Source organism: Salmo salar, chromosome ssa28 (assembly GCF_905237065.1).
Source record: "Salmo salar chromosome ssa28, Ssal_v3.1, whole genome shotgun sequence".
In the NCBI taxonomy this organism is placed as follows: Eukaryota; Metazoa; Chordata; class Actinopteri; order Salmoniformes; family Salmonidae; genus Salmo; species Salmo salar.
The window spans coordinates 40252189-40280034 of record NC_059469.1 but is presented as its reverse complement, the minus strand read 5'-3'; the positions used below and the strand labels follow the sequence as shown (position 1 = coordinate 40280034).

Here is a 27846-nt window from a genome sequence, read left to right as displayed (position 1 = left end):
GGTTTCCTATCTCCTGTTTTATATTATCTCTGCTGTATGCAAAAAAAAAAAAAACATATTACTTTAGTCGATGATGATGTACAGTTGCTACCATCTAGCCCGATTTATGACAAACTAGTTTTAGTCAAATCAATAGTACTACTTTGACAAACTGCATTGAGTTTTTTTGGGGTTTTGTTCATAACGTAACTAAAAAAAACAAAACCCTCGTTTAATCTTATTTTTTTGGGAAGTAACCGTTAGCATCACTTTTCTCCTCAGCATTTCAACTTCGACGACATCTGGATAACTTGGCTACTCTCTAGCTAGCTATTCTTTCCTTTCTTTTGTCTTGTCAACTTTTTTTTGTTTTTATTTGGTGGTTTCTATTTAGGTAGTTGTTTTTTTTCTTCCTCCCCCAGAGTTAATTTCAAAAAATATATCTATATTTTTCTACCGGACATTTTATTCAAGATAGGCAGCTCGGCAGCTAAGATGTCGAACCGAGCCGTTAGCAGAGAAGCAAGTCACGCTGGCAGTTGGTACACCGCCTCAGGTACAGAACCCGAACCAGGAAAATGGGCCAGAGACCAGGTTTAACTAGTTAACTAATAGGGGTCAAGATAACTAGCTGTATTTTACGGGGCTTCCTCTGTAATGTTTGAGTTGTTTGTCCGGGTAAGTAGCTAACCTGGTTACCAAACCTTGCTAACTAGCTAGCTACTGAACTATTTTTTGTTTCTTCTTTGGGACTGTTTGTCCGGGGTAGTTAGCTAGTTAGTTAGCTAGCTAGCTGCAGACAGGTCCTCTCTTGGGCTGTTGTTGTCCGGTAAAGTAACTAGTTAACGTTAGATAGCTGGCTAGTTGAGTAGGAGAGAGGAAGGGGGGGTGATAAAAACAACAACAGGCCGTTCTCTATCAAGCTGGCCCAGAACAACAGTCTGCTACTTAGCTTGCATCAGCTGTCACTTCTTTATCAAACAGCAGAATTAGGACGATTTTTCTTATTGTTGTTATTTACAAGCTAGCGTTAGAAGCTAGCTAACACACATACAATTATTTTAGTCCACGCACGTCTTGTTTACTCAGAACTTTTTTATTTTATTTTTTGAAATGGTGAGTTATATGATCTGATGATTGGAAGAAATGTCTAGCCATACTAGGTAGTTACAGGTAGCAACCCTTGTCAACAGCATTAGCTAATTATGTCAAAAACACTGACAACCATCTCAGTGAACGGTCAGTTAATCATTATCGCAAAATATTCCCCTATACATCTATCATTATAGCCTACTCCACCAAAAGGACTGTCAGTGATCTGGCTAGCTGACTGACCCTCCCTGGTTATTTAGTCCACATAGACATTCCTCTCGTCTGGAACAAAGGACCACCTCCCTGGGTAGGTCTAGGCAGCAAATTGAGTGCTCATATTGCATTGGGATCAGCTAGCTAGTTTATTCCTCATCTCACACATTACTTTTCATTTAGCTTAGCAAGCTTGCTACTATGTCCCTTGTTAGCCAACTGTAGCTACTAGTCTAGGGTTGTGGTGGCTAGAAGGGATACGGCTTTCGTCAACTTGTCATCAAAAGTAGAATTATTTTTTTGGGGGGGGGCATTTAAACTAACCCTAATCCAAGGGTTTAGTGTATATCACATTACATTTAAACTAACCCTAATCCAAGGGTTTAGTGTATATAAACGAACCCTAATCCAAGGGTTTAGTGTATATAACATTACATTTAAACTAACCCTAATCCAAGGGGTTTAGTGTATATAAACGAACCCTAATCCAAGGGTTTAGTGTATATCACATTACATACATTTTTCTCTGACATTGCAATATAAATGTGAAGGAATCTGTGAGTTAGGATATTACTGTGTTCAAAATATCTTACCGTGAGGATGTAGTGAGTTATTTTAGCTCAACTAAATGACATTAGCCTTAGTGAATCATGGGCTTGATTAGTAACCTCAGCTAGATGCTTGGCAGTTTGCTTTGCATACAGTGATAGTGAGGAGGACAACACAAGTATTTGTCAATATACACAGGCTTTGTCCCCAATTGCACCCTATTCTCTGACCCTATGGTCCCTGGTCAAATGAGTGCCCTATTCTTTGGTCCCTGGTCAATTAGTGCCCTATTCTATGGTCCCTGGTCAATTAGTGCCCTATTCTTTGGTCCCTGGTCAATTAGTGCCCTATTCTATGGTCCCTGGTCAATTAGTGCCCTATTATTTGGTCCCTGGTCAATTAGTGCCCTATTCTTTGGTCCCTGGTCAATTAGTGCCCTATTCTATGGTCCCTGGTCAATTTAGTGCCCTATGGTCCCTGGTCAATTTAGTGCCCTATGGTCCCTGGTCAATTAGTGCCCTATGGTCCCTGGTCAATTAGTGCCCTATAAAGGAAATAAGGTGCCGCTTGGGACGTAAACGCTCATTGTTGTAAAGACTTGTATCTCTCTGTTATCTCTCTGCTCCAGCCCAGTCAGTCACACATAACAAGGCTGATGAAGCCAGCCGGTAAGATACAGACAGACAGTGACGTCGGGGGTCACATTGATTGAAGGGACATGAATCCTCCATTGTGCCCGTGAGCATGTAGCCTTAAATATCAGGGATCAGCAGAGTTGTCCTGAAAGGTCAGAGTACCCGGAGCCTTGCTGGTGTGGGATTAGGGTGACATCATTCAGGCTGCATCCCAAATGGCACCCTATTCCCTATATAGTGCACTGTGGAGGTGTCATAATACCCATAAAACCTAGCGGTCAAACAGGGAAATGGTTCCAATTGTTTTTCCACTAATAATTTTTCCTCATATGGGGATTTTAGAAACTCTTCCAATAAGGGGCTGTGTTTTGTGTAGTCTTACCCTGGCGTGACATTTTGATAACCATCTAAATCTCTCTAGGACACGGTGACTTATCAATATAATCGCCTGTATTTACGCTTGATTTGAAAATGCTAATCAGCGTTAATGTAGACATCGTGAAAAACTACAAATCCCTGCAAGCTGCTGCACATCCTCTCTAGCTGACACCAGGTATTGTGTCAATTTAAAACTTGCACAACACAATTCACATAATTACCCATTTGAAGAAATGTAGCTAATTTATTAATTACTACATTTAGTTAACAGTATATTGATAAGTCACCGTGTCCTAGAGAGATTTAGGGTGTTATGACTCGTCCTGTGGTACTCTGTAAAGGGTGTTATGACTCGTCCTGTGGTACTCTGTAAAGGGTGTTATGACTCGTCCTGCGGTACTCTGTAAAGGGTGTTATGACTCGTCCTGTGGTACTCTGTAAAGGGTGTTATGACTCGTCCTGTGGTACTCTGTAAAGGGTGTTATGACTCGTCCTGTGGTACTCTGTAAAGGGTGTTATGACTCGTCCTGTGGTACTCTGTAAAGGGTGTTATGACTCGTCCTGTGGTACTCTGTAAAGGGTGTTATGACTCGTCCTGCGGTACTCTGTAAAGGGTGTTATGACTCGTCCTGCGGTACTCTGTAAAGGGTGTTATGACTCGTCCTGTGGTACTCTGTAAAGGGTGTTATGACTCGTCCTGCGGTACTCTGTAAAGGGTGTTATGACTCGTCCTGCGGTACTCTGTAAAGGGTGTTATGACTCGTCCTGCGGTACTCTGTAAAGGGTGTTATGACTCGTCCTGTGGTACTCTGTAAAGGGTGTTATGACTCGTCCTGCGGTACTCTGTAAAGGGTGTTATGACTCGTCCTGTGGTACTCTGTAAAGGGTGTTATGACTCGTCCTGTGGTACTCTGTAAAGGGTGTTATGACTCGTCCTGTGGTACTCTGTAAAGGGTGTTATGACTCGTCCTGCGGTACTCTGTAAAGGGTGTTATGACTCGTCCTGTGGTACTCTGTAAAGGGTGTTATGACTCGTCCTGTGGTACTCTGTAAAGGGTGTTATGACTCGTCCTGCGGTACTCTGTAAAGGGTGTTATGACTCGTCCTGCGGTACTCTGTAAAGGGTGTTATGACTCGTCCTGCGGTACTCTGTAAAGGGTGTTATGACTCGTCCTGTGGTACTCTGTAAAGGGAATAGGGTAGATGGGATAGGCTAGCGATGTCTGTCCTCATTTCAGTTAATCAGGAAGTCATTTAAGCAGTGCTTCGATGGTAGTCCTATACACAAACGCACATGCAGTCCCAGTGCGTCACAGCTATTTTGTAAACATTGTCCAGGCAGATGAAAACCATCCTTATTGATCAAGTATTGACTCCTCTTTGCTCAATGTATTGGATTGATTTTTAGGAAAAAAACAACACTTTTTTTCTCCCTTCCAGTATCCAGACTGTTCTCCCAGCGGTATTGAGACAGAAAACACAGGGTTAATTAATAGACAGGTGTAAGCAGAATAAAGGCTGATATGTCATTACCTGGTCCTGTGGCTAACATTAAGGCATGTGATTCTGTTGTATATGTATGGCTGTGCCGTCACAGGCTTGGGGAGAGCCATTGTGTAGTCCCGTGAATATCACTGGACAGACTCCTGCATTATGTGTATGGATAACGCCACCAGTATAATCGGGAAAACCAGCAAGAATTGAGACAGAAACATAATGGTGGCCAATGGGTGTTAATCATATAGGTAGAGGGGAGTGACCGTGTGTGTTATGTGAAGGTGGAAACCTTTAAAGCCTGAGGTCTGTGGTGAAGTCAGTTCTTCCATGCTATTGCTCGGCTTTGTTACTTTTTGTAATAAAGTCTAATTGAATTTACAAGTTCAGGGAATCTATGAAATATTTGATTTAATTTTCCACAACATAAGCCAGCCAGCCAGCCAGCCAGCCAGCCAGCCAGCTAGCTGTTTGCGTACAGATTCAGTCAGTCAGTGTTGTACTTTGTCTGAGAAAGTAGCTTCTGATTATCGTTGTCCCAGATCTTTCTGTGGTATCATGCCAACTCCTTACCGTGGCAGACAATGTTTAGCATCACAAGGACTTGCGTTAATCCACAAACAGACTACTACCTAATGTGTATTAGTTGTATGTACAGGACACACATGGTATTCACCATCCAGCCAAACGCTGACTGCAGATTCCTTCTGGACGATGAAACGACAGGAACACAAACGGAAAGTAAATGTCTCAGTAGAATAGAATAAACATTTCCGTTTATAATACAGGAAGTATTTACACATGTTTTGGGGAAGGGGGATGAGTGCATGTGTGCTAAGGTGAGGTGCTCTGATACTGTCTGTTGGACGGTAAGGCAGTGAACAGCTGGCGTTTGGGGTCCTTAATGATGCTGCAGGCATTCCTCAGCCACCGTTTTTAGAGGACGCTCCTCTTCCACATGCACTGGACCGTCTTCACCACCCGCTGGAGGGCCTTGCGGTCGTGGACAGAGCAATTCCTGCACCGGTCTGTGATGCAACTGGTCACGATGCTCTCAGCGGTGCAGTGGTATAGTAGCATGCCGAACCTCAGGCCCCATCCCCCCCCCCCAGGAAGCAGAGACGCTTTTGCGGCGTTTTAACCAGAGTGACGTTGTTAGTCCATGTCAAGTCCTCGGTGATGTGGACGCCAAGGAACTTTTTAAAAGCGCTGACTCTCTCTACTGCAGTTAATAATGTCGACCTGGGTATGTTCCCCTGTGTATAAGAGGCACTGGGTACAGCAGAAGAGTCATTGTTTTGGTTTGGTATGGATTAATGAAGTGTTGTTCTTCCCTCTCTACAGGCTCCCAGCTGAATACACAACTAGAAGGCTGGTTGTCTCAAGCACAATCCACTGTCAGCCCTGCTAGAGCCATTATAGCGCCGTAAGCTCCACTACAAGTTGTTCCTATAAGTCGAGGAAAAGGCCTCATCTTGTTTTCTATTGGTTGTATTGTGTTGTCAGTCAGCCAGGTTGGTTGCCAGCCAGCCAGGTTGTATTGTGTTGTCAGCCAGCCAGGTTGTATTGTGTTGTCAGCCAGCCAGGTTGTATTGTGTTGTCAGTCAGCCAGGTTGTATTGTGTTGTCAGCCAGCCAGGTTGTATTGTGCTGTCAGTCAGCCAGGTTGCCAGCCAGCCAGGTTGTATTGTGTTGTCAGTCAGCCAGGTTGTATTGTGTTGTCAGCCAGCCAGGTTGTATTGTGTTGTCAGCAGCCAGGTTGTATTGTGTTGTCAGTCAACCAGGTGCCAGCCAGCCAGGTTGTATTGTGTTGTCAGTCAGCCAGGTTGTATTGTGTTGTCAGCCAGCCAGGTTGTATTGTGTTGCCAGGTTGTATTGTGTTGTCAGTCAGCCAGCCAGGTTGTATTGTGTTGTCAGCCAGGTTGTATTGTGTTGTCAGTCAGCCAGCCAGGTTGTATTGTGTTGTCAGTCAGCCAGCCAGGTTGTATTGTGTTGTCAGTCAGCCAGGTTGTATTGTGTTGTCAGTCAGCCAGCCAGGTTGTATTGTGTTGTCAGTCAGCCAGCCAGGTTGTATTGTGTTGTCAGTCAGCCAGCCAGGTTGTATTGTGTTGTCAGTCAGCCAGGTTGTCAGCCAGCCAGGTTGTGTTGTGTTGTCAGTCAGCCAGGTTGTGTTGTGTTGTCAGTCAGCCAGGTTGTGTTGTGCTGTCAGCCAGCCAGGTTGTGTTGTGCTGTCAGCCAGCCAGGTTGTATTGTGTTGTCAGCCAGCCAGGTTGTATTGTGTTGTCAGTCAGCCAGGTTGTCAGTCAGCCAGGTTGTATTGTGTTGTCAGCCAGGTTGTATTGTGCTGTCAGTCAGCCAGGTTGTATTGTGTTGTCAGTCAGCCAGGTTGTCAGCCAGCCAGGTTGTATTGTGTTGTCAGCCAGGTTGTATTGTGTTGTCAGTCAGCCAGGTTGTATTGTGTTGTCAGTCAGCCAGGTTGTCAGCCAGCCAGGTTGTATTGTGTTGTCAGCCAGGTTGTATTGTGTTGTCAGTCAGCCAGGTTGTATTGTGCTGTCAGTCAGCCAGGTTGTCAGTCAGCCAGGTTGTATTGTGCTGTCAGCCAGCCAGGTTGTATTGTGTTGTCAGTCAGCCAGGTTGTCAGTCAGCCAGGTTGTATTGTGTTGTCAGTCAGCCAGGTTGTCAGTCAGCCAGGTTGTATTGTGTTGTCAGCCAGCCAGGATTTAATGTGCCAGCCAGGTTGTAATGTGTTGCCAGCCAGGTTGTAATGTGTTGCCAGCCAGGTTGTAATGGTGTCTTGTTATGTGTTTCCAGCCATGCAGGATATTCGTACTGCGGTGCTTGTGCTGCACACGCCTACAAACAAATCGACCCTTCTGTTACGTAAGTACCTTGTCTGTTGCCTTACATACGTTCAATCAGGTTTCTAAATTAAACACATTTTGTCACTAACAAAATACATTTTCATGGACGATTTTAAGTATCATCAAATCGAAAATGAGAGGTTTTTAAAATGCTTTTTCTACATTTTCCCTCCTTATCAAACCCTTATCCTGCCCTGTTTCACCATGAAGGAACTATGAGACTGTAGTTACCTCAGACAGACAGTAGTTAGCCGTATTGGAGTAGCCCTGGAACAACATGATCGGAGCCTGGTCCGCCGACGTTACTGATGGCTGGTCCGTGATGGCTGGTCGGCCGACGTTACTGATGGCTGGTCCGCCGACGTTACTGATGGCTGGTCCGTGATGGCTGGTCGGCCGACGTTACTGATGGCTGGTCCGCCGACGTTACTGATGGCTGGTCCGTGATGGCTGGTCGGCCGACGTTACTGATGGCTGGTCCGCCGACGTTACTGATGGCTGGTCCGTGATGGCTGGTCGGCCGACGTTACTGATGGCTGGTCCGTGATGGCTGGTCGGCCGACGTTACTGATGGCTGGTCCGTGATGGCTGGTGCCGGTGATGGCTGGTCCGTGGTGGCTGGTCGGCCGACGTTACTGATGGCTGGTCCGTGGTGGCTGGTCCGTGGTGGCTGGTCCGTGGTGGCTGGTACGTGGTGGCTGGTCCGCCAACGTTACTGATGGCTGGTGATGGCTGGTGATGGCTGGTCCGTGATGGCTGGTCCGTGATGGCTGGTCCGTGGTGGCTGGTCCGCCGACGTTACTGATGGCTGGTCCGTGGTGGCTGGTCCGTGGTGGCTGGTCCGTGGTGGCTGGTCCGCCGACGTTACTGATGGCTGGCGGTCCGTGATGGCTGGTCCGTGGTGACTGGTCCGTGGTGGCTGGTCCGTGATGGCTGGTCCGTGGTGACTGGTCCGTGGTGACTGGTCCGTTATGGCTGGTCCGTGGTGACTGCTCCGTGGTGACTGGTCCGTGATGGCTGGTCCATGGTGACTGGTCCGTGATGGCTGGTCGGCCGACGTTACTGATGGCTGGTCCGTGGTGGCTGGTCCGTGGTGACAGGTCCGTGGTGACTGGTCCGTGATGGCTGGTCGGCCGACGTTACTGATGGCTGGTCCGTGGTGACTGGTCCGTGATGGCTGGTCCGTGGTGACTGGTCCGTGATGGCTGGTCCGTGGTGACTGGTCCGTGATGGCTGGTCCGTGGTGACTGGTCCGTGATGGCTGGTCGGCCGACGTTACTGATGGCTGGTCCGTGATGGCTGGTCCGTGATGGCTGGTCGGCCGACGTTACTGATGGCTGGTCCATGATGGCTGGTCGGCCGACGTTACTGATGTCTGGTCCGTGATGGCTGGTCCGTGATGGCTGGTCCGTGGTGACTGGTCCGTGATGGCTGGTCGGCCGATTTTACTATTGGCTGGTCCGTGATGGCTGGTCGGCCGACGTTACTAATGGCTGGTCCGTGATGGCTGGTCGGCCGACGTTACTATTGGCTGGTCCGTGATGGCTGGTCGGCCGACGTTACTAATGGCTGGTCCGTGATGGCTGGTCCGCCGACGTTACTGCTGGCTGGTCCGTGATGGCTGGTCGGCCGACGTTACTGATGGCTGGTCCGTGATGGCTGGTCGGCCGACGTTACTGATGGCTGGTCCGTGATGGCTGGTCCGTGATGGCTGGTCTGTGGTGGCTGGTCCGCCGACGTTACTGATGGCTGGTCCGCCGACGTTACTGATGGCTGGTCCGTGGTGGCTGGTCCGTGGTGGCTGGTCCGTGGTGGCTGGTCCGTGGTGGCTGGTCCGCCGACGTTACTGATGGCTGGTGATGGCTGGTCCGTGATGGCTGGTCCGTGATGGCTGGTCCGTGGTGGCTGGTCCGCCGACGTTACTGATGGCTGGTCCGTGGTGGCTGGTCCGTGGTGGCTGGTCCGTGGTGGCTGGTCCGCCGACGTTACTGATGGCTGGTCCGTGGTGGCTGGTCCGTGATGGCTGGTCCGTGGTGACTGGTCCGTGGTGGCTGGTCCGTGATGGCTGGTCCGTGGTGACTGGTCCGTGGTGACTGGTCCGTGATGGCTGGTCCGTGGTGACTGCTCCGTGGTGACTGCTCCGTGGTGACTGGTCCGTGATGGCTGGTCCATGGTGACTGGTCCGTGATGGCTGGTCGGCCGACGTTACTGATGGCTGGTCCGTGGTGACAGGTCCGTGGTGACTGGTCCGTGATGGCTGGTCGGCCGACGTTACTGATGGCTGGTCCGTGGTGACTGGTCCGTGATGGCTGGTCCGTGGTGACTGGTCCGTGATGGCTGGTCCGTGGTGACTGGTCCGTGATGGCTGGTCCGTGGTGACTGGTCCGTGATGGCTGGTCGGCCGACGTTACTGATGGCTGGTCCGTGATGGCTGGTCCGTGATGGCTGGTCGGCCGACGTTACTGATGGCTGGTCCATGATGGCTGGTCGGCCGACGTTACTGATGTCTGGTCCGTGATGGCTGGTCCATGATGGCTGGTCGGCCGACGTTACTAATGGCTGGTCCGTGATGGCTGGTCCGTGATGGCTGGTCCGTGATGGCTGGTCCGTGGTGACTGGTCCGTGGTGACTGGTCCATGATGGCTGGTCCATGATGGCTGGTCCGTGATGGCTGGTCGGCCGACGTTACTAATTGCTGGTCCGTGATGGCTGGTCCGTGATGGCTGGTCCGTGATGGCTGGTCCATGATGGCTGGTCCGTGATGGCTAGTCCATGATGGCTGGTCGGCCGACGTTACTAATGGCTGGTCCGTGATGGCTGGTCCGTGATGGCTGGTCCGTGGTGACTGGTCCGTGGTGACTGGTCCGTGGTGACTGGTCCATGATGGCTGGTCCATGATGGCTGGTCCATGATGGCTGGTCCGTGATGGCTGGTCCGTGATGACTGGTCCGTGATGGCTGGTCCGTGATGGCTGGTCGGCCGACGTTACTAATGGCTGGTCCGTGATGGCTGGTCCACTGAGCTGCAATGCAGAACTGAGTCCTACTGAGGACAGTGAGGTGACTGAGTCCTACTGAGGACAGTGAGGTGACTGAGTCCTACTGAGGACAGTGAGCTGACTGAGTCCTACTGAGGACAGTGAGCTGACTGAGTCCTACTGAGGACAGTGAGCTGACTGAGTCCTACTGAGGACAGTGAGGTGACTGAGACAGTGAGTGACTGAGGACAGTGAGGTGACTGAGGACGTTACTGAGGACAGTGAGGTGACTGAGGACGTGGTACTGAGGACAGTGAGGTGACTGAGGACGTGAGGGACTGAGGACAGTGAGGTGACTGAGGACGTGAGGTGACTGAGGACAGTGAGGTGACTGAGGACAGTGAGGTGACTGAGGACAGTGAGGTGACTGAGGACAGTGAGGTGACTGAGTCCTACTGAGGACAGTGAGGTGACTGAGTCCTACTGAGGACAGTGAGGTGACTGAGTCCTACTGAGGACAGTGAGGTGACTGAGTCCTACTGAGGACAGTGAGGTGACTGAGTCCTACTGAGGACAGTGAGGTGACTGAGTCCTACTGAGGACAGTGAGGTGACTGAGGACAGTGAGGTGACTGAGGACAGTGAGGTGACTGAGTCCTACTGAGGACAGTGAGGTGACTGAGTCCTACTGAGGACAGTGAGGTGACTGAGGACAGTGAGGTGACTGAGGACAGTGAGGTGACTGAGGACAATGAGGTGACTGAGGACAGTGAGGTGACTGAGGACAGTGAGGTGACTGAGGACAGTGAGGTGACTGAGGACAGTGAGGTGACTGAGGACAGTGAGGTGACTGAGGACAGTGAGGTGACTGAGGACAGTACTGAGGACAGTGAGGTGACTGAGGACAGTAGGTGACTGAGGACAGTGAGGTGACTGAGTACAGTGGGTGACTGAGGACAGTGAGGTGACTGAGTCCTACTGAGGACAGTGAGGTGACTGTGTCCTACTGAGGACAGTGAGGTGACTGAGGACAGTGAGGTGACTGAGGACAGTGAGGTGACTGAGGACAGTGAGGTGACTGAGGACAGTGAGGTGACTGAGTCCTACTGAGGACAGTGAGGTGACTGAGTCCTACTGAGGACAGTGAGGTGACTGAGTCCTACTGAGGACAGTGAGGTGACTGAGTCCTACTGAGGACAGTGAGGTGACTGAGTCCTACTGAGGACAGTGAGGTGACTGAGTCCTCTCTTTCCCCCTGTAGTCGCAGGGTGTTCATCTTGGGTCCGTCTCACCATGTTCCTCTGTCCCGCTGTGCCCTGTCCTCCGCTGAGATTTATAAAACGCCTCTCTACGACCTCAGGATTGACCAGAAGGGTAGGTACACACACACACACACACACACACACACACACACTGTAGTCTGCTGAGGTTTATAAAACACCTCATGATTGACCAGAAGGGTAGGGATCTATTTCTAGTTGGCCCCGCTTCCCTGCTATAATAGCGAGGCTCTCATCCATTTCCTCAATTCAGTACCACTCTTCGGTGAGCCCAAACTGATGTTGGTTTGGTCCCAAATCTGTTGTACCTCGTTCCCTCCTTCAGAGAACAGTACTTCTATTCATAACTAAGGGTGTAACAGTTCACCAAACCCATGTTTCGGTACGTGTTGGTGTTTTGGGGTTACGGTACAGAGGAGAAATGAACTTTAGACACTTAATGTACGTCATTTTTATGTTTAATTGGCCCCCCCAAAAAAACGCACCCTATTCCAGGCCCAAGTCCAGTTTCTGTGACATCATTTACAATGTTCCTGGCGTTGTCTGTTGTTGGGCCTCTAAGAAGTTGGACCCATTCTGAAATGGACCTGGGGCTTTCCCACCCGAACAAATTACGCATAAATACATTTTTCAATATAGATAGTCTTTCCAAACGGACCTGACGGCGACCAGTTCCATGTCGACGAGGTCAGATCCGAGTTAAGGAAGCAGCAGACAAGTCCATTTGTAAGTTACTTTATTAACTAGAGCTGAGGGGGAGGAGGAGGGGCCTTGTGAGGGGGAGGAGGAGGGGCCTTGTGAGGGGGAGGGGCCTTGTGAGGGGGAGGGGCCTTGTGAGGGGGAGGAGCCTGGGGAGGGGGAGGAGGGGCCTTGTGAGGGGGAGGAGGAGGGGCCTTGTGAGGGGGAGGAGGAGGGGCCTTGTGAGGAGGAGGGGCCTTGTGAGGAGGAGGGGCCTTGTGAGGAGGAGGGGCCTTGTGAGGAGGGGCCTTGTGAGGGGGAGGAGGAGGGGCCTTGTGAGGGGGAGGAGGAGGAGCCTTGTGAGGGGGGAGGAGGAGGGGCCTTGTGAGGGGGGAGGAGGAGGGGCCTTGTGGGAGGAGCCTTGTGAGGGGGGAGGAGGAGGGGCCTTGTGAGGGGGGAGGAGGAGGGGCCTTGTGGGAGGAGCCTTGTGAGGGGGAGGAGGAGGGGCCTTGTGAGGGGGAGGAGGAGGGGCCTTGTGAGGGGGAGGGGCCTTGTGAGGGGGGAGGAGGAGGGGCCTTGTGAGGAGGAGGAGCCTTGTGAGGGGGGAGGGGCCTTGTGAGGAGGAGGGGCCTTGTGAGGGGGAGGGGCCTTGTGAGGGGGGACGAGCCTTGTGAGGGGGAGGGGGAGGAGGGGCCTTGTGAGGGGGGAGGAGGAGGGGCCTTGTGAGGAGAAGGAGGAGCCTTGTGAGGGGGAGGAGGAGGAGCCTTGTGAGGGGGGAGGAGGAGGGGCCTTGTGAGGGGGGAGGAGGAGGGGCCTTGTGGGGGGGGAGGAGGAGGGGCCTTGTGGGAGGAGCCTTGTGAGGGGGGGAGGAGGAGGGGCCTTGTGGGAGGAGCCTTGTGAGGGGGGGAGGAGGAGGGGCCTTGTGAGGAGGAGGGGCCTTGTGAGGGGGAGGGGCCTTGTGAGGGGGGAGGAGGGGCCTTGTGAGGGGGAGGGGGAGGAGGAGCCTTGTGAGGGGGAGGAGGAGGAGCCTTGTGAGGGGGAGGAGGAGGAGCCTTGTGAGGGGGAGGAGGAGGAGCCTTGGGAGGAGGAGGGGCCTTGTGAGGGGGAGAAGGGGCCTTGGGAGGGGCCTTGGGAGGAGGAGGAGGGGCCTTGGGAGGGGCCTTGGGAGGAGGAGGAGGGGCCTTGGGAGGGGCCTTGGGAGGAGGAGGAGGAGGGGCCTTGGGAGGGGCCTTGGGAGGAGGAGGAGGGGCCTTGGGAGGGGCCTTGGCAGGGGCCTTGTGAGGAGGAGGAGGGGCCTTGAGAGAAGCAGGGCCTGTTCATAACTGGTCTGGTCTGGGCCAAGGCCTCTTTATAACTGGTCTGGGCCAAGGCCTCTTCATAACTGGGCCGGGCCAAGGCCTCTTTATAACTGGGCCGGGCCAAAGCCACCTGAGCCTATTTCCACCCCAGGCAACAGGACAGCCCTCGTATCTTTCATGTTCATTGTGAAACCACCTAGGGCACAGTCGGAGGCCATATACCTCAAGCAAGGAAGCATTGGTTTCACAAGCAAACACACATACCAAGACTGAAACCTCTCAACATCTAGGGGGACGAGTACTCCCTCTCCCCACTAAGTCGCAACCAAATCTCGTAGTGAAGAATTGAGGAAATTGATGCGATTTCTATGTGTCCCCCCCCCAGTATTATAGCCAGGAAGGCGGGGCTTCTGAGGGCGGGCTTTCAGTTTGCTTCAGGTGAATAGGATTGGTTGTTTGTTTTACAGACTGAAGGGGAACCTCTAACCCTGGCAATTAGATTGATCAAATCAAGCTTTATTTATACAGCACATTTTAGACATGGGATGATGTAACATAATGTGCTTCAATGGGTACGCCCAATGGCTGCCTGGTATTATGATGCAATCATTTCCATGGTAATGTACACTGAACAAAAATATAAACGCAACATGCAACAATTAAATATATATATTTTTTTTTACAGAGTTACATTTCATGTAAGGAAATAATTACATTTAATTAAATGTATTTGGCCCTAATCTATGGATTTGACTGGGAATACAGATATGCATCTGTTGGTCACAGATACCTTAAATAAAAAAGGTAGGGGTGTGGATCAGAAAACCAGTCAGTATCTCGTGTGACCATTTGCCTCATGCAGCGCGACACATCTCCTTCACATAGAGTTAATCAGGCTGTTGATTGTGGCCTGTGGAATGTTGTCCCACACCTCTTCAATGTCTGTGTGAAGTTGCTGGATATTGGGCGGGAACTGGAACACGCTGTTGTACACGTCGATCCAGAGCATCCCAAACATGCTCAATGGGTGACATGTCTGGTGAGGTATGCAGGCCAATGGAAGAACTGGGACATTTTCAGCTTCCAGGAATTGTGTCCAGATCCTTGTGACATGGGGCCGTGCATGTCATGCTGAAACATGAGGTGATGGCGGCGGATGAATGGCACGACAACGGGGCCTCTGGATCCCGTCACGGTATCGCTGTGCATTCAAATTGCCTTCGTTAAAATGCAATTGGGTTTGTTGTCCGTAGCTTATGGCGCTCTGTTCATACGACGCCATACACGCTGTCTGCCGTCTGCCCGGGACAGTTGAAACTGGGATTCATCCCTGAAGAGCACACTTCTCCAGCGTGCCAGTGGCGATCGAAGGTGAGCATTTATCCACTGATGTCGGTTACGACGATGAACTGCAGACGAATAAATAATAATCATAAATAATAACAAATAAGCAGTTTGTGCAGAAGTTCTTTCCACAGTTTTATCAGTTGTCCGGGGTGGCTGGTCTCAGACGATGCCTCAGGTGAAGAAGCCAAATGTGGAGGTCCTTTGCTGGCACGGTTACACGTGGTCTGCGGTTGTAAGGCCGGTTGGACGTACCGCCAAATTCTTTAAAACGACGTTGGAGGCGGCTTATGGTAGAGAAATTAACAAAATGATCTTGCAACAGCTCTGGTGGACATTCCTGCAGTCAGCATGCTAATTACATGCTCCCTCAAAACACCAGACGTCTGTGGCATTGTGTTGTGTGACCCGAACTGCACATTATTACTGGCCTTTTTATTGTCACCCAGCACAAGGTGCACCTGTGTAATGATAATGCTGTTTAATCAGCTTCTTGATATGCCACATCTGTCAGGAGGATGGATTATCTTGGCAGAGGAGAAATGCTCACTAACAGAGATGTAAATAAAATTGTGAACAAAATTAGAGAGAAAAAAGCTTTTTGTGGATATGGAAGATTTCTGGGATATTTTATTTCAGCTCATGAAACATGGGACCAACAATTTACGTGTTGCGTTTTATTTTTGTTCAGTATAGAATGTTAACATTTGAATTAACTGCTATTGATGGGTACACTTCCTGCTTTGCTCCTATTGGTACAGTCACAGGGGCCTCCAGTCCAACCATTACACTACCATTGACTTGAACGGAGACGCCCCTTCTATTCTCTTTATATGGCAGCACATGCAGTCCGGAGCGAAGGAGAGGAGAAAAATGTGCCTAATTATTATTTTTTCCAAGTTATTACCGAGACCACGATGGTCATTTGACTGGCCAATTACCATCATCTGAAATTCCATGACCGTCCTCACTTCACCAGTAATAACGTCCATGTTGAATCCTCACCTCCTCCTAGTCTATGCTGACCTCTGGAAGACTGGGATGTTTGAGAGGATGAGCCTTCAGACAGACGAGGATGAGCACAGCATTGAAATGCACCTGCCTTACACTGCTAAAGCCATGGAGAGGTAAGACGGGTTGTCTTCTTCATTCATCACAAGCCATCCATCAGCGGAGAGTTCAGTAATTAATTAAGAGACTTAGAGAGAGGCACTGTACAGACCTGACCTGTCTGCCTGGTTGTGGGAGCCAGCAGGGCCTCATGACAAATGGAGGAGTTGGATGGTTATGGTTTATTATTATACTATGGTTTTATGATTGGTTGTTTACTGTGTCGGACCCCAGTAAGACTAGTTGTCGCTAATGGAGATTCATTATAAATCAAGAATCTAATCTAAGTAAAGCCTGTATGCTCAGTTAAAGGACCCACTCAATAAACACCCTCACCTTTAATCAGGATGGGTTAATACCCTCACCTTTAATCAGGATGGGTGGTTAATACCCTCACCTTTAATCAGGATGGGTTAATACCCTCACCTTTAATCAGGATGGGTTATTAATACCCTCACCTTTAATCAGGTTGGTTTATTAATACCCTCACCTTTAATCAGGTTGGGTTATTAATACCCTCACCTTTAATCAGGTTGGGTTATTAATACCCTCACCTTTAATCAGGTTGGGTTATTAATACCCTCACCTTTAATCAGGTTGGGTTATTAATACCCTCACCTTTAATCAGGATGGGTGGTTAATACCCTCACCTTTAATCAGGTTGGGTTATTAATACCCTCACCTTTAATCAGGATGGGTTATTAATACCCTCACCTTTTAATCAGGTTGGGTTATTAATACCCTCACCTTTAATCAGGTTGGGTTATTAATACCCTCACCTTTAATCAGGATGGGTTATTAATACCCTCACCTTTAATCAGGATGGGTTAATACCCTCACCTTTAATCAGGTTGGGTTATTAATACCCTCACCTTTTAATCAGGTTGGTTTATTAATACCCTCACCTTTAATCAGGATGGGTTAATACCCTCACCTTTAATCAGGATGGGTTAATACCCTCACCTTTAATCAGGTTGGGTTATTAATACCCTCACCTTTTAATCAGGTTGGGTTATTAATACCCTCACCTTTAATCAGGTTGGGTTATTAATACCCTCACCTTTAATCAGGTTGGGTTATTAATACCCTCACCTTTAATCAGGTTGGGTTATTAATACCCTCACCTTTAATCAGGTTGGGTTATTAATACCCTCACCTTTAATCAGGTTGGGTTATTAATACCCTCACCTTTAATCAGGTTGGGTTATTAATACCCTCACCTTTAATCAGGTTGGGTGGTTAATACCCTCACCTTTAATCAGGTTGGGTGGTTAATACCCTCACCTTTAATCAGGTTGGGTGGTTAATACCCTCACCTTTAATCAGGTTGGGTGGTTAATACCCTCACCTTTAATCAGGTTGGGTTGTTAATACCCTCACCTTTAATCAGGTTGGGTTATTAATACCCTCACCTTTAATCAGGTTGGGTTATTAATACCCTCACCTTTAATCAGGTTGGGTTATTAATACCCTCACCTTTAATCAGGTTGGGTTATTAATACCCTCACCTTTAATCAGGATGGGTTAATACCCTCACCTTTAATCAGGTTGGGTTATTAATACCCTCACCTTTAATCGGGTTGGGTTATTAATACCCTCACCTTTAATCGGGTTGGGTTATTAATACCCTCACCTTTAATCAGGTTGGGTTATTAATACCCTCACCTTTAATCAGGTTGGGTTATTAATACCCTCACCTTTAATCGGGTTGGGTTATTAATACCCTCACCTTTAATCGGGTTGGGTTATTAATACCCTCACCTTTAATCGGGTTGGGTTATTAATACCCTCACCTTTAATCGGGTTGGGTTATTAATACCCTCACCTTTAATCGGGTTGGGTTATTAATACCCTCACCTTTAATCGGGTTGGGTAATTGTCTCCAGTGCAACAGACCTGTAATTTGTTGTCTCCGTTTCCTACTGCAGTCATAAAGACGAGCTCAGCATTGTCCCGGTGCTGGTGGGAGCCCTCAGTGAGTCTAAAGAACAGGATTATGGGAAACTGCTCAGCAGGTATCTGGCCGATCCCTCCAACTTGTTCATCATCTCCTCGGACTTCTGCCACTGGGGTACGTACAGAACAGGACTGGTAGCAATCAATATATTATACCTTGTTCACACTACTGAGTTGAGCTAGTCTGGTTATACATCCATCCACTGTAGTTGCTGGAATGACAAGCCAGGTCAGTTTGGGTCAGGACAATCGTGTGAAAGGGGTTTAATACGGAAACAATGGTTCTGTCTTGTTGAAAAACCTCTCCTTCATCCTTAACTGTCACACACCCCAAAAAAAATATCAGATGTAGTTTTTGAATACCTGTATTTAGCCTCAGTATAGGCCATAAATAATTGTTATTTGTATGAATTAAAATGTGATAGTGCATTGCAAACATCACATCCAGCCGGTTGAGTTGATTAATTAATTAATTAACCAATTTAGGGTAAACTCATTTTGTGTTGTAATTTTTATAGAATTTTACATTAATATATTTTGTGCTTCAGTTGCTTATAATGGAAAATTGGCCTAGTTATATGATGAGTGAGAAAATTACTAACAAATAGCATTCTTCCAAGATATGCTAACCTCTCACAATAACAACAGAAGTTAGGATATTTGTCCGTCTAACTTCCTCGCCCATTTAGTTAGTCATGATTCATTCAGGATTATCTGTAGTCGTGGTAGCATCCACATTAATGTAGAAGTGTTTAGAAAAATATTGTATTCTTATTATTTATTATTAATTATACTTATTATTATGGATCCCCATTAGTTCCTGCCATGGCAGCAGCTACTCTTCCTGGGGGTTTATTATGGATCCCCATTAGTTCCTGCCAAGGCAGCAGCTACTCTTCCTGGGGGTTTATTATGGATCCCCATTAGTTCCTGCCAAGGCAGCGGCTACTCTTCCTGGGGTTTATTATGGATCCCCATTAGTTCCTGCCAAGGCAGCAGCTACTCTTCCTGGGGGTTTATTATGGATCCCCATTAGTTCCTGCCAAGGCAGCGGCTACTCTTCCTGGGGTTTATTATGGATCCCCATTAGTTCCTGCCATGGCAGCAGCTACTCTTCCTGGGGTTTATTATGGATCCCCATTAGTTCCTGCCAAAGCAGCAGCTACTCTTCCTGGGGGTTTATTATGGATCCCCATTAGTTCCTGCCAAGGCAGCAGCTACTCTTCCTGGGGGTTTATTATGGATCCCCATTAGTTCCTGCCAAGGCAGCAGCTACTCTTCCTGGGGTTTATTATGGATCCTCATTAGTTCCTGCCAAGACAGCAGCTACTCTTCCTGGGGGTTTATTATGGATCCCCATTAGTTCCTGCCAAGGCAGCAGCTACTCTTCCTGGGGTTTATTATGGATCCCCATTAGTTCCTGTCAAGGCAGCAGCTACTCTTCCTGGGGGTTTATTATGGATCCCCATTAGTTCCTGCCAAGGCAGCAGCTACTCTTCCTGGGGTTTATTATGGATCCCCATTAGTTCCTGCCAAGGCAGCAGCTACTCTTCCTGGGGGTTTATTATGGATCCCCATTAGTTCCTGCCAAGGCAGCAGCTACTCTTCCTGGGGGTTTATTATGGATCCCCATTAGTTCCTGCCAAGGCAGCAGCTACTCTTCCTGAGGGTTTATTATGGATCCCCATTAGTTCCTGTCAAGGCAGCAGCTACTCTTCCTGGGGTTTATTATGGATCCCCATTAGTTCCTGCCAAGGCAGCAGCTACTCTTCCTGGGGTTTATTATGGATCCCCATTAGTTCCTGCCAAGGCAGCAGCTACTCTTCCTGGGGTTTATTATGGATCCCCATTAGTTCCTGCCAAGGCAGCGGCTACTCTTCCTGGGGTTTATTATAGATCCCCATTAGTTCCTGCCAAGGCAGCAGCTACTCTTCCTGGGGTTTATTATAGATCCCCATTAGTTCCAACCAAGGCAGCAGCTACTCTTCCTGGGGTTTATTATGGATCCCCATTAGTTCCTGCCAAGGCAGCAGCTACTCTTCCTGGGGTTTATTATGGATCCCCATTAGTTCCTGCCAAGGCAGCAGCTACAGCTAGCAGTTTACCTCCTTCCCAACGGTTAATGTGTTTACCTCCTCCTTCCCAACGGTTAATGTGTTTACCTCCTCCTTCCCAACGGTTAATGTGTTTACCTCCTTCCCACAGGCCAACGGTTCTGTTACACCTACTATGATGAGGCTCAAGGAGAGATCCACAGATCCATTGAACACCTTGATAAAATGGTAAACACATTGTGATATTCAGTTCCTACCATAATGTCTATACATACACCATCATATCTGTTTTTATATACCTTGATAAAATGGTAAACACATTGTGATATTCAGTTCTTTCTAGGCAGTAACATGACAGATGTCCATAATGTCCATACATACACCATCATACCTGTTTTTATATATTCCGGACTCTGACGTTGCTTGTTGTAATATTTAGGTATTTCTTATTTCCGTTCTCTGTATTTATGGGGATTTTCTTATATTGTTAAGTATTACTGCACCGTTGAAGCTAGGGACATAAACGTTTCGCTAGAACTGCTGTAACATATGTAAAATACACTACTTGACCGAAAAAGTATGTGGACACCTGCTCGTCAAACATCTCATTCCAAAATCATGGGCATTAATATGGAGTTGGTCCCCCCTTTGCTGCTATAACAGCCTCCACTCTTCTGGGAAGGCTTTCCACTAGATGTTGGAACATTGCTGCGGGGACTTGCTTCCATTCAGCCACAAGAGTATTAGTGAGGTCGGGCACTAATGTTGGCCGATTAGGCCCTGGCTCGCAGTCGGTATTCCAGTTCATCCCAAAGGTGTTTGATGGGGTTGAGGTCAGGGCTCTGTGCAGGCCAGTCAAGTTCTTCCACACTGATCTCGACAAACCATTTCTGTATGGACCTCGCTTTGTGCACGGGGGCATTGTCATGCTGAAACAGGAAAGGGCCTTCCCCAAACTGTTGCCACAAAGTTGGAAGCACAGAATCATCTAGAATGTCATTGTGTGCTGTAGCATTAAGATTTTCCTTCACTGGAACTAAGGGGCCCGAACCATGAAAAACAGCCCCAGACCATTATTCCTCCTCCACCAAACTTTACAGTTGGCACTATGCATTCGGGCAGGAAGCGTTCTCCTGGCATCCAAACCCAGATTCGCCCGTCGCACTGCCAGATGGTGAAGCGTGATTCATCACTCCAGAGAAGATGTTTCCACTCCTCCAGAGTCCAATGGCGGCGAGCTTTACACCACTTCAGCCAACGCTTGGTATTGCGCATGGTGATCTTAGGCTTGTGTGCAGCTGCTCGGGCCATGGAAACCCATTTCATGAAGCTCCAGACTAACAGTTCTTGTGCTGATGTTGCTTCCAGATGCAGTTTCAGCTGAGGACAGACGGTTTTTATGTGCTTCAGCACTCGGCAGTCCCGTTCTGTGAGCTTGTGTGGCCTACCACTTCGCGGCTGAGCCATTGTTGCTCCAAGACGTTTCCACTTCATATTTGAGATTCTTCAAACTAGCCACCCTTTGCCTTGGTGACAGCTTTGCACGCTCTTGGCATTCTCTCAACCAGCTTCACCTGGAATGGTTTTCCAACAGTCTTGAATGAGTTCCCACATATGCTGAGCATTTGTTGGCTGCTTTTCCTTCACTCTGTGGTCCAACTCATCCCAAACCATCTCAATTGGGTTGAGTTCGGGTGATTGTGGAGGCCAGGTCATCTGATGCAGCACTCCATCACTCTCCTTCATGGTAAAATAGCCCTTACACAGCCTGGAGGTGTGTTGGGTCACTGTCATGTTGTAAAACAAATGATACGCCATCCCATCTGGTTTGTGCTTAGAGGGACTATCACTGCAAAATGCTGTGGTAGCCATGCTGGTTAAGTGTGCCTTGAATTCTAAATAAATCACTGACAGTGTCACCAGCAAAGCACCATAACACCTCCTCCTCCATGCTTCACGGTGGGAACAACACATGTGGAGATCATTTGTTCACCTACTCTGCGTCTCACAAAGACACGGTGGTTGGAACCAAAAATCTCACATTTGGACTCATCAGACCAAAGGACAGATTTCCACCGGTCTAATGTCCATTGCTTGTGTTTCTTGGCCCAAACAAGTCTCTTCTTCTTATTGGTGTCCTTTAGTAGTGGTTTCTTTGCAGCAATTCGACCATGAAGGCCTGATTCATGCAGTCTCCTCTGAACAGTTGATGTTGAGATGTGTCTGTTACTTGAACTCTGTGAAGCATTTATTTGGGCTGCAATTTCTGAGGCCGGTAACTCTAATACACTTGTCCTCTGCAGCAGAGGAAACTCTGGGTCTTCCTTTCCTGTGGCGGTCCTCATGAGGCTGGTAACTCTAATGAACTTGTCCTCTGCAGCAGAGGTAACTCTGGGTCTTCCTTTCCTGTGGCGGTCCTCATGAGGCTGGTAACTCTAATGAACTTATCCTCTGCAGCAGAGGTAACTCTGGGTCTTCCTTTCCTGTGGCGGTCCTCATGAGGCTGGTAACTCTAATGAACTTATCCTCTGCAGCAGAGGTAACTCTGGGTCTTCCTGTCCCGCGGCGGTCCTCATGAGGCTGGTAACTCTGGGTCTTCCTTTCCTGTGGTGGTCCTCATGAGGCTGGTAACTCTGGGTCTTCCTTTCCTGTGGCGGTACTCATGAGGCTGGTAACTCTGGGTCTTCCTTTCCTGTGGCGGTCCTCATGAGAGCCAGTTTCATCACAGGCCTTGATGGTTTTTGCGACTGCATTTGAAGTTTTTCGTATTGACTGACCTTCATGTCTTAAAGTAATGATGGACTGTCGTTTCTCTTTGCTTATTTGAGCTGTTCTTGCCATAATATGGACTTGGTCTTTTACCAAATAGGGCTATCCTCTGTATACCACCCCTACCTTGTCACAACACAGCTGATTGGCTCAAACGCATTAAGAAGGAAAGAAATTCCACAAATAAACTTCTAACAAGGCACACCTGTTAATTGAAATGCATTCCAGGTGACGACCTCATGAAGCTGGTTGAGAGAATGCCAAGAGTGTGCAAAGCTGTCGTCAAGGCAAAGAGATGCTACTTTGAAGAATCTAAAATATTTTTTATTTGTTTAACACGCTTAAACAATGACGCGGCTAATATATGGATTTTTCCCGCTTTAAAACACATTCTGTGATGTGCTCAGTTTTTTGGCGGCATGACGCTTTCATTAGACCAATGAAATTGCCGAACGGGTTTTAAGGTCAAACAACTTTTTTGTTGTAAGGAAATAGAGCTGCTGCACGGGAGCTTGGTCTTAATGAGTCGATGATAAGACGTTGGAAACAGCAGCGTGAGGAATTGACTCAGTGCAAAAAGACAACTAAAGCTTCCTGCTAATTTTGTATTTTTTGTTACAAGCCGTTTTTCATTAAAGCCTGTGTAAAGTTAATTTGTTTCAATGTACCGGTAGGCACCTGCGGCTTATAGACATGTGCGGCTTATTTATGTTCAAAATAATATTTATTTTTTAATTCAGTGGGTGCGGCTTATATTCAGGTGCGCTTAATAGTCCGGAAATTACGGTACTTCATGATCCATATGTGTTATTTCATAGTTTTGATGTCTTCACTATTATTCTAAAATGTAGACAATAGTAAAAATCAAGAAAAATCCTATAATGAATAGGTGTGTCAACTTTTGACTGGTACTGTAGCTAACTGTTAGGGGTATCAGTCTGGGTTCTAAACCCCTCTCGTCTCTCCAGGGTTATATAGCTAACTGTTAGGGGTATCAGACTGGGTTCTAAACCCCTCTCGTCTCTCCAGGGTTATATAGCTAACTGTTAGGGGTATCAGACTGGGTTCTAAACCCCTCTCGTCTCTCCAGGGTTATATAGCTAACTGTTAGGGGTATCAGACTGGGTTCTTAACCCCTCTCGTCTCTCCAGGGTTATATAGCTAACTGTTAGGGGTATCAGACTGGGTTCTAAACCCCTCTCGTCTCTCCAGGGTTATATAGCTAACTGTTAGGGGTATCAGACTGGGTTCTTAACCCCTCTCGTCTCTCCAGGGTTATATAGCTAACTGTTAGGGGTATCAGACTGGGTTCTAAACCCCTCTCGTCTCTCCAGGGTTATATAGCTAACTGTTAGGGGTATCAGACTGGGTTCTAAAACCCCTCTCGTCTCTCCAGGGTTATATAGCTAACTGTTAGGGGTATCAGACTGGGTTCTAAACCCCTCTCGTCTCTCCAGGGTTATATAGCTAACTGTTAGGGGTATCAGACTGGGTTCTAAACCCCTCTCGTCTCTCCAGGGTTATATAGCTAACTGTTAGGGGTATCAGACTGGGTTCTAAACCCCTCGTGTCTCTCCAGGGTTATATAGCTAACTGTTAGGGGTATCAGACTGGGTTCTAAACCCCTCGTGTCTCTCCAGGGTTATATAGCTAACTGTTAGGGGTATCAGACTGGGTTCTAAACCCCTCGTGTCTCTCCAGGGTTATATAGCTAACTGTTAGGGGTATCAGACTGGGTTCTAAACCCCTCATGTCTCTCCAGGGTTATATAGCTAACTGTTAGGGGTATCAGACTGGGTTCTAAACCCCTCGTGTCTCTCCAGGGTTATATAGCTAACTGTTAGGGGTATCAGACTGGGTTCTAAACCCCTCGTGTCTCTCCAGGGTTATATAGCTAACTGTTAGGGGTATCAGACTGGGTTCTAAACCCCTCGTGTCTCTCCAGGGTTATATAGCCAACTGTTAGAGGGGGGTTTAGAACCCAGTCTGATACCTCTCTCGTGTCTCTCCAGGGTTATATAGCCAACTGTTAGAGGGGGGTTTAGAACCCAGTCTGATACCTCTCTCGTGTCTCTCCAGGGTTATATAGCCAACTGTTAGAGGGGGGTTTAGAACCCAGTCTGATACCTCTCTCGTGTCTCTCCAGGGTTATATAGCCAACTGTTAGAGGGGGGGTTTAGAACCCAGTCTGATACCTCTCTCGTGTCTCTCCAGGGTTATATAGCCAACTGTTAGAGGGGGGGTTTAGAACCCAGTCTGATACCTCTCTCGTGTCTCTCCAGGGTTATATAGCCAACTGTTAGAGGGGGGTTTAGAACCCAGTCTGATACCTCTCTCGTGTCTCTCCAGGGTTATATAGCCAACTGTTAGAGGGGGGTTTAGAACCCAGTCTGATACCTCTCTCGTGTCTCTCCAGGGTTATATAGCCAACTGTTAGAGGGGGTTTAGAACCCAGTCTGATACCTCTCTCGTGTCTCTCCAGGGTTATATAGCCAACTGTTAGAGGGGGGTTTAGAACCCAGTCTGATACCTCTCTCGTGTCTCTCCAGGGTTATATAGCCAACTGTTAGAGGGGGGTTTAGAACCCAGTCTGATACCTCTCTCGTGTCTCTCCAGGGTATGGGCATTATAGAAACACTGGACCCCATGTCCTTCACCAACTACTTGAAGAAATACCACAACACCATCTGTGGACGTCATCCTATTGGAGTGCTGCTGAACGTGAGTCGTAACGAGAATATCAACAACCACATAATAATCTGCCATCTGCGGTACACCTTTAGTTATTCATCACATGACACAGACCTGTGTGCATGAAGATCTGTGTATTTGACTGTTCCTGTGACGTACACGACCGTTCAAAAGTTTGGGGGTCACTTAAAAATCTCCTTGTATTTGAAAGAAATGCACTTTTCTTTTTTTGGTCCATTTTTTTTAAAAATTAACATCAAATTGATCAGAAATACAGTGTAGACATTGTTAATGTTGTAAATGACTATTGTAGTTTTTAATGGAATATCTACATAGGCGTACAGAGGCCCATTATCAGCAACCATCACTCCTGTGTTCCAATGGCACGTTGTGTTAGCTAATCCAAGTTTATCATTTTAAAAGGCTAATTGATCATTAGAAAACCCTTTTGCAATGATGTTAGAACAGCTGAAACACTGTTGTACTGATTTAAAGAAGCAATACAACTGGCCTTCTTAAGACTAGTTGATTATCTGGAGCATCAGCGACTCCGAGATGCTGGCCTTCTAGGCAGAGTTGCAAAGAAAAAGCCATATCTCAGACTGGCCAATAAATAGAAAAGATTAAGATGGGCAGAAGAACACAGATACTGGACAGAGGAACTCTGCCTAGAAGGCCAGCATCCCGGAGTCGCCTCTTCACTGTTGACGTTGAGACTGGTGTTTTGTGGGAACTATTTAATGAAGCTGCCAGTTGAGGACTTGTGAGGCGTCTGTTTCTCAAACTAGACACTCTAATGTACTGGTCCTCTTGCTCAGTTGTGCACCGGGGCCTCCCACTCCTCTTTCTATTCTGGTTAGAGCCAGTTTGCGCTGTTCTGTTAAGGAAGTAGTACACATCGTTGTACGGGATCTTCAGTTCCTTGGCGATTTCTCACATGGAATAATAGCGTTCATTTCTCAGAACAAGAATAGACTGACGAGTTTCAGAAGAAATGTATTTATTTCTGGCCATTTTGAGCCTGTAATCGAACCCACAAATGCTGATGCTCCAGATACTCAACTAGTCTTAAGAAGGCCAGTTTTATTGCTTCTTTAATCAGCACAACAGTTTTCAGCTGTGCTAACATAATTGCAAAAGGGTTTTCTAATGATCAATTAGCCTTTTAAAATGATAAACTTGGATTAGCTAACACAACGTGCCATTGGAACACAGGAGTGATGGTTGCTGATAATGGACCTCTGTACGCCTATGTAGATATTCCATTAAAAAAATCAGCCGTTTCCAGCTACAATAGTCATTTACAACATTAACAATGTCTACGCTGTATTTCTGATCAATTTGATGTTAATTTTAATGGACCAAAAAAAAAAGTGCTTTTCTTTTAAAACCAAGGACATTTCTAAGTGACCCCAAACTGTTGAACGGTCGGGTACATCTGACTGTTGCTTGTTTTCTTCCTACTTGATTGTGTGGTTTTTTTTCCCCAGGCTGTGTCTGAGCTGAGGAAGAGTGGAACAGAGATGAACTTTTCCTTCCTGAACTATGCCCAGTCGTCCCAGTGCAGGAACTGGCAGGACAGCTCTGTTAGCTATGCAGCCGGGGCCCTCATTGTACATTGATGTGGTCCACTTTGGACGTTCCCAAATAGCACCCTCTTCCCTATATAGTACTTTTTTGACCAGTGCTGATAGTAGCCTTGTCCAAGCCAGAAAAGCTCATCCTGTCCTATGGGATAATCTCCTGTTGGTGTAGTGTGTGTGTGTGAGAGAGAGAGAGAGAGAGAGTTTTTGATGTGCAAGTAAAGCCCTTGGACAGAACACTTGTCTATCGCAGGGTCAATAGGGCTCAGATCAAAAGTAGTGCACTATATAGGGAATAGGGTGCCTTTTAGGACACACACACCTTCCCAGTGGCCACTGTACCTCCGAACCCCTGACCCTCTATTGCCATAACGACGACCTGGATACACCCTGACTCCGCCAGCCAATGAGAAGAGAGATTATATCCAACAACGCTTCTGAAATGAGTCTCCTACCTTTTTCTCTTTTCCTCACCGCTCCCCCTCTCCTCACCGCTCCCCCTCTCCTCACCGCTCCCCCTCTCCTCACCGCTCCCCCTCTCCTCACCGCTCCCCCTCTCCTCACCGCTCCCCCTCTCCTCACCGCTCCCCCTCTCCTCACCGCTCCCCCTCTCCTCACCGCTCCCCCTCTCCTCACCGCTCCCCCTCTCCTCACCGCTCCCCCTCTCCTCATCCTTCTCCTTCTCAGTTTTAAGTGTCAGAGAGATTTTTTTGGGGTTTAAATTTTTGGTTGAAGTGCAGTTGCATATTTTTTTAATGAGTTTTTATTTTTTGGGTCGGAAGGGAAGGGGTGTTTTTGGTTAATTGGGGAGTATTTGGGGTTCGTTTAGGGACTCGACTTGTTCCTTATGACCCTGTTGTTTTCCTGAACAAGACGTTTAAAATGAATATTAAACTTTCAAATAAGG

The 27846-nt window shown here is 47.9% G+C and overlaps 1 protein-coding gene across 2 annotated transcripts; it reads left to right on the top strand.

The window, feature by feature from the left end:
* The first annotated feature begins 44 nt into the window (after nucleotides 1-44).
* Nucleotides 45-27846, top strand: LOC100306827 (mediator of cell motility 1). Of its 2 annotated transcripts, NM_001165366.1 has the most exon segments (10): nucleotides 80-535; nucleotides 5685-5766; nucleotides 7151-7219; nucleotides 11438-11550; nucleotides 15792-15903; nucleotides 17815-17957; nucleotides 20048-20124; nucleotides 25282-25386; nucleotides 26847-27406; nucleotides 27497-27846. In NM_001165366.1, coding segments are annotated over 9 exon segments (894 nt in total). In that variant the 5' UTR covers nucleotides 80-474; the 3' UTR covers nucleotides 26979-27406; nucleotides 27497-27846.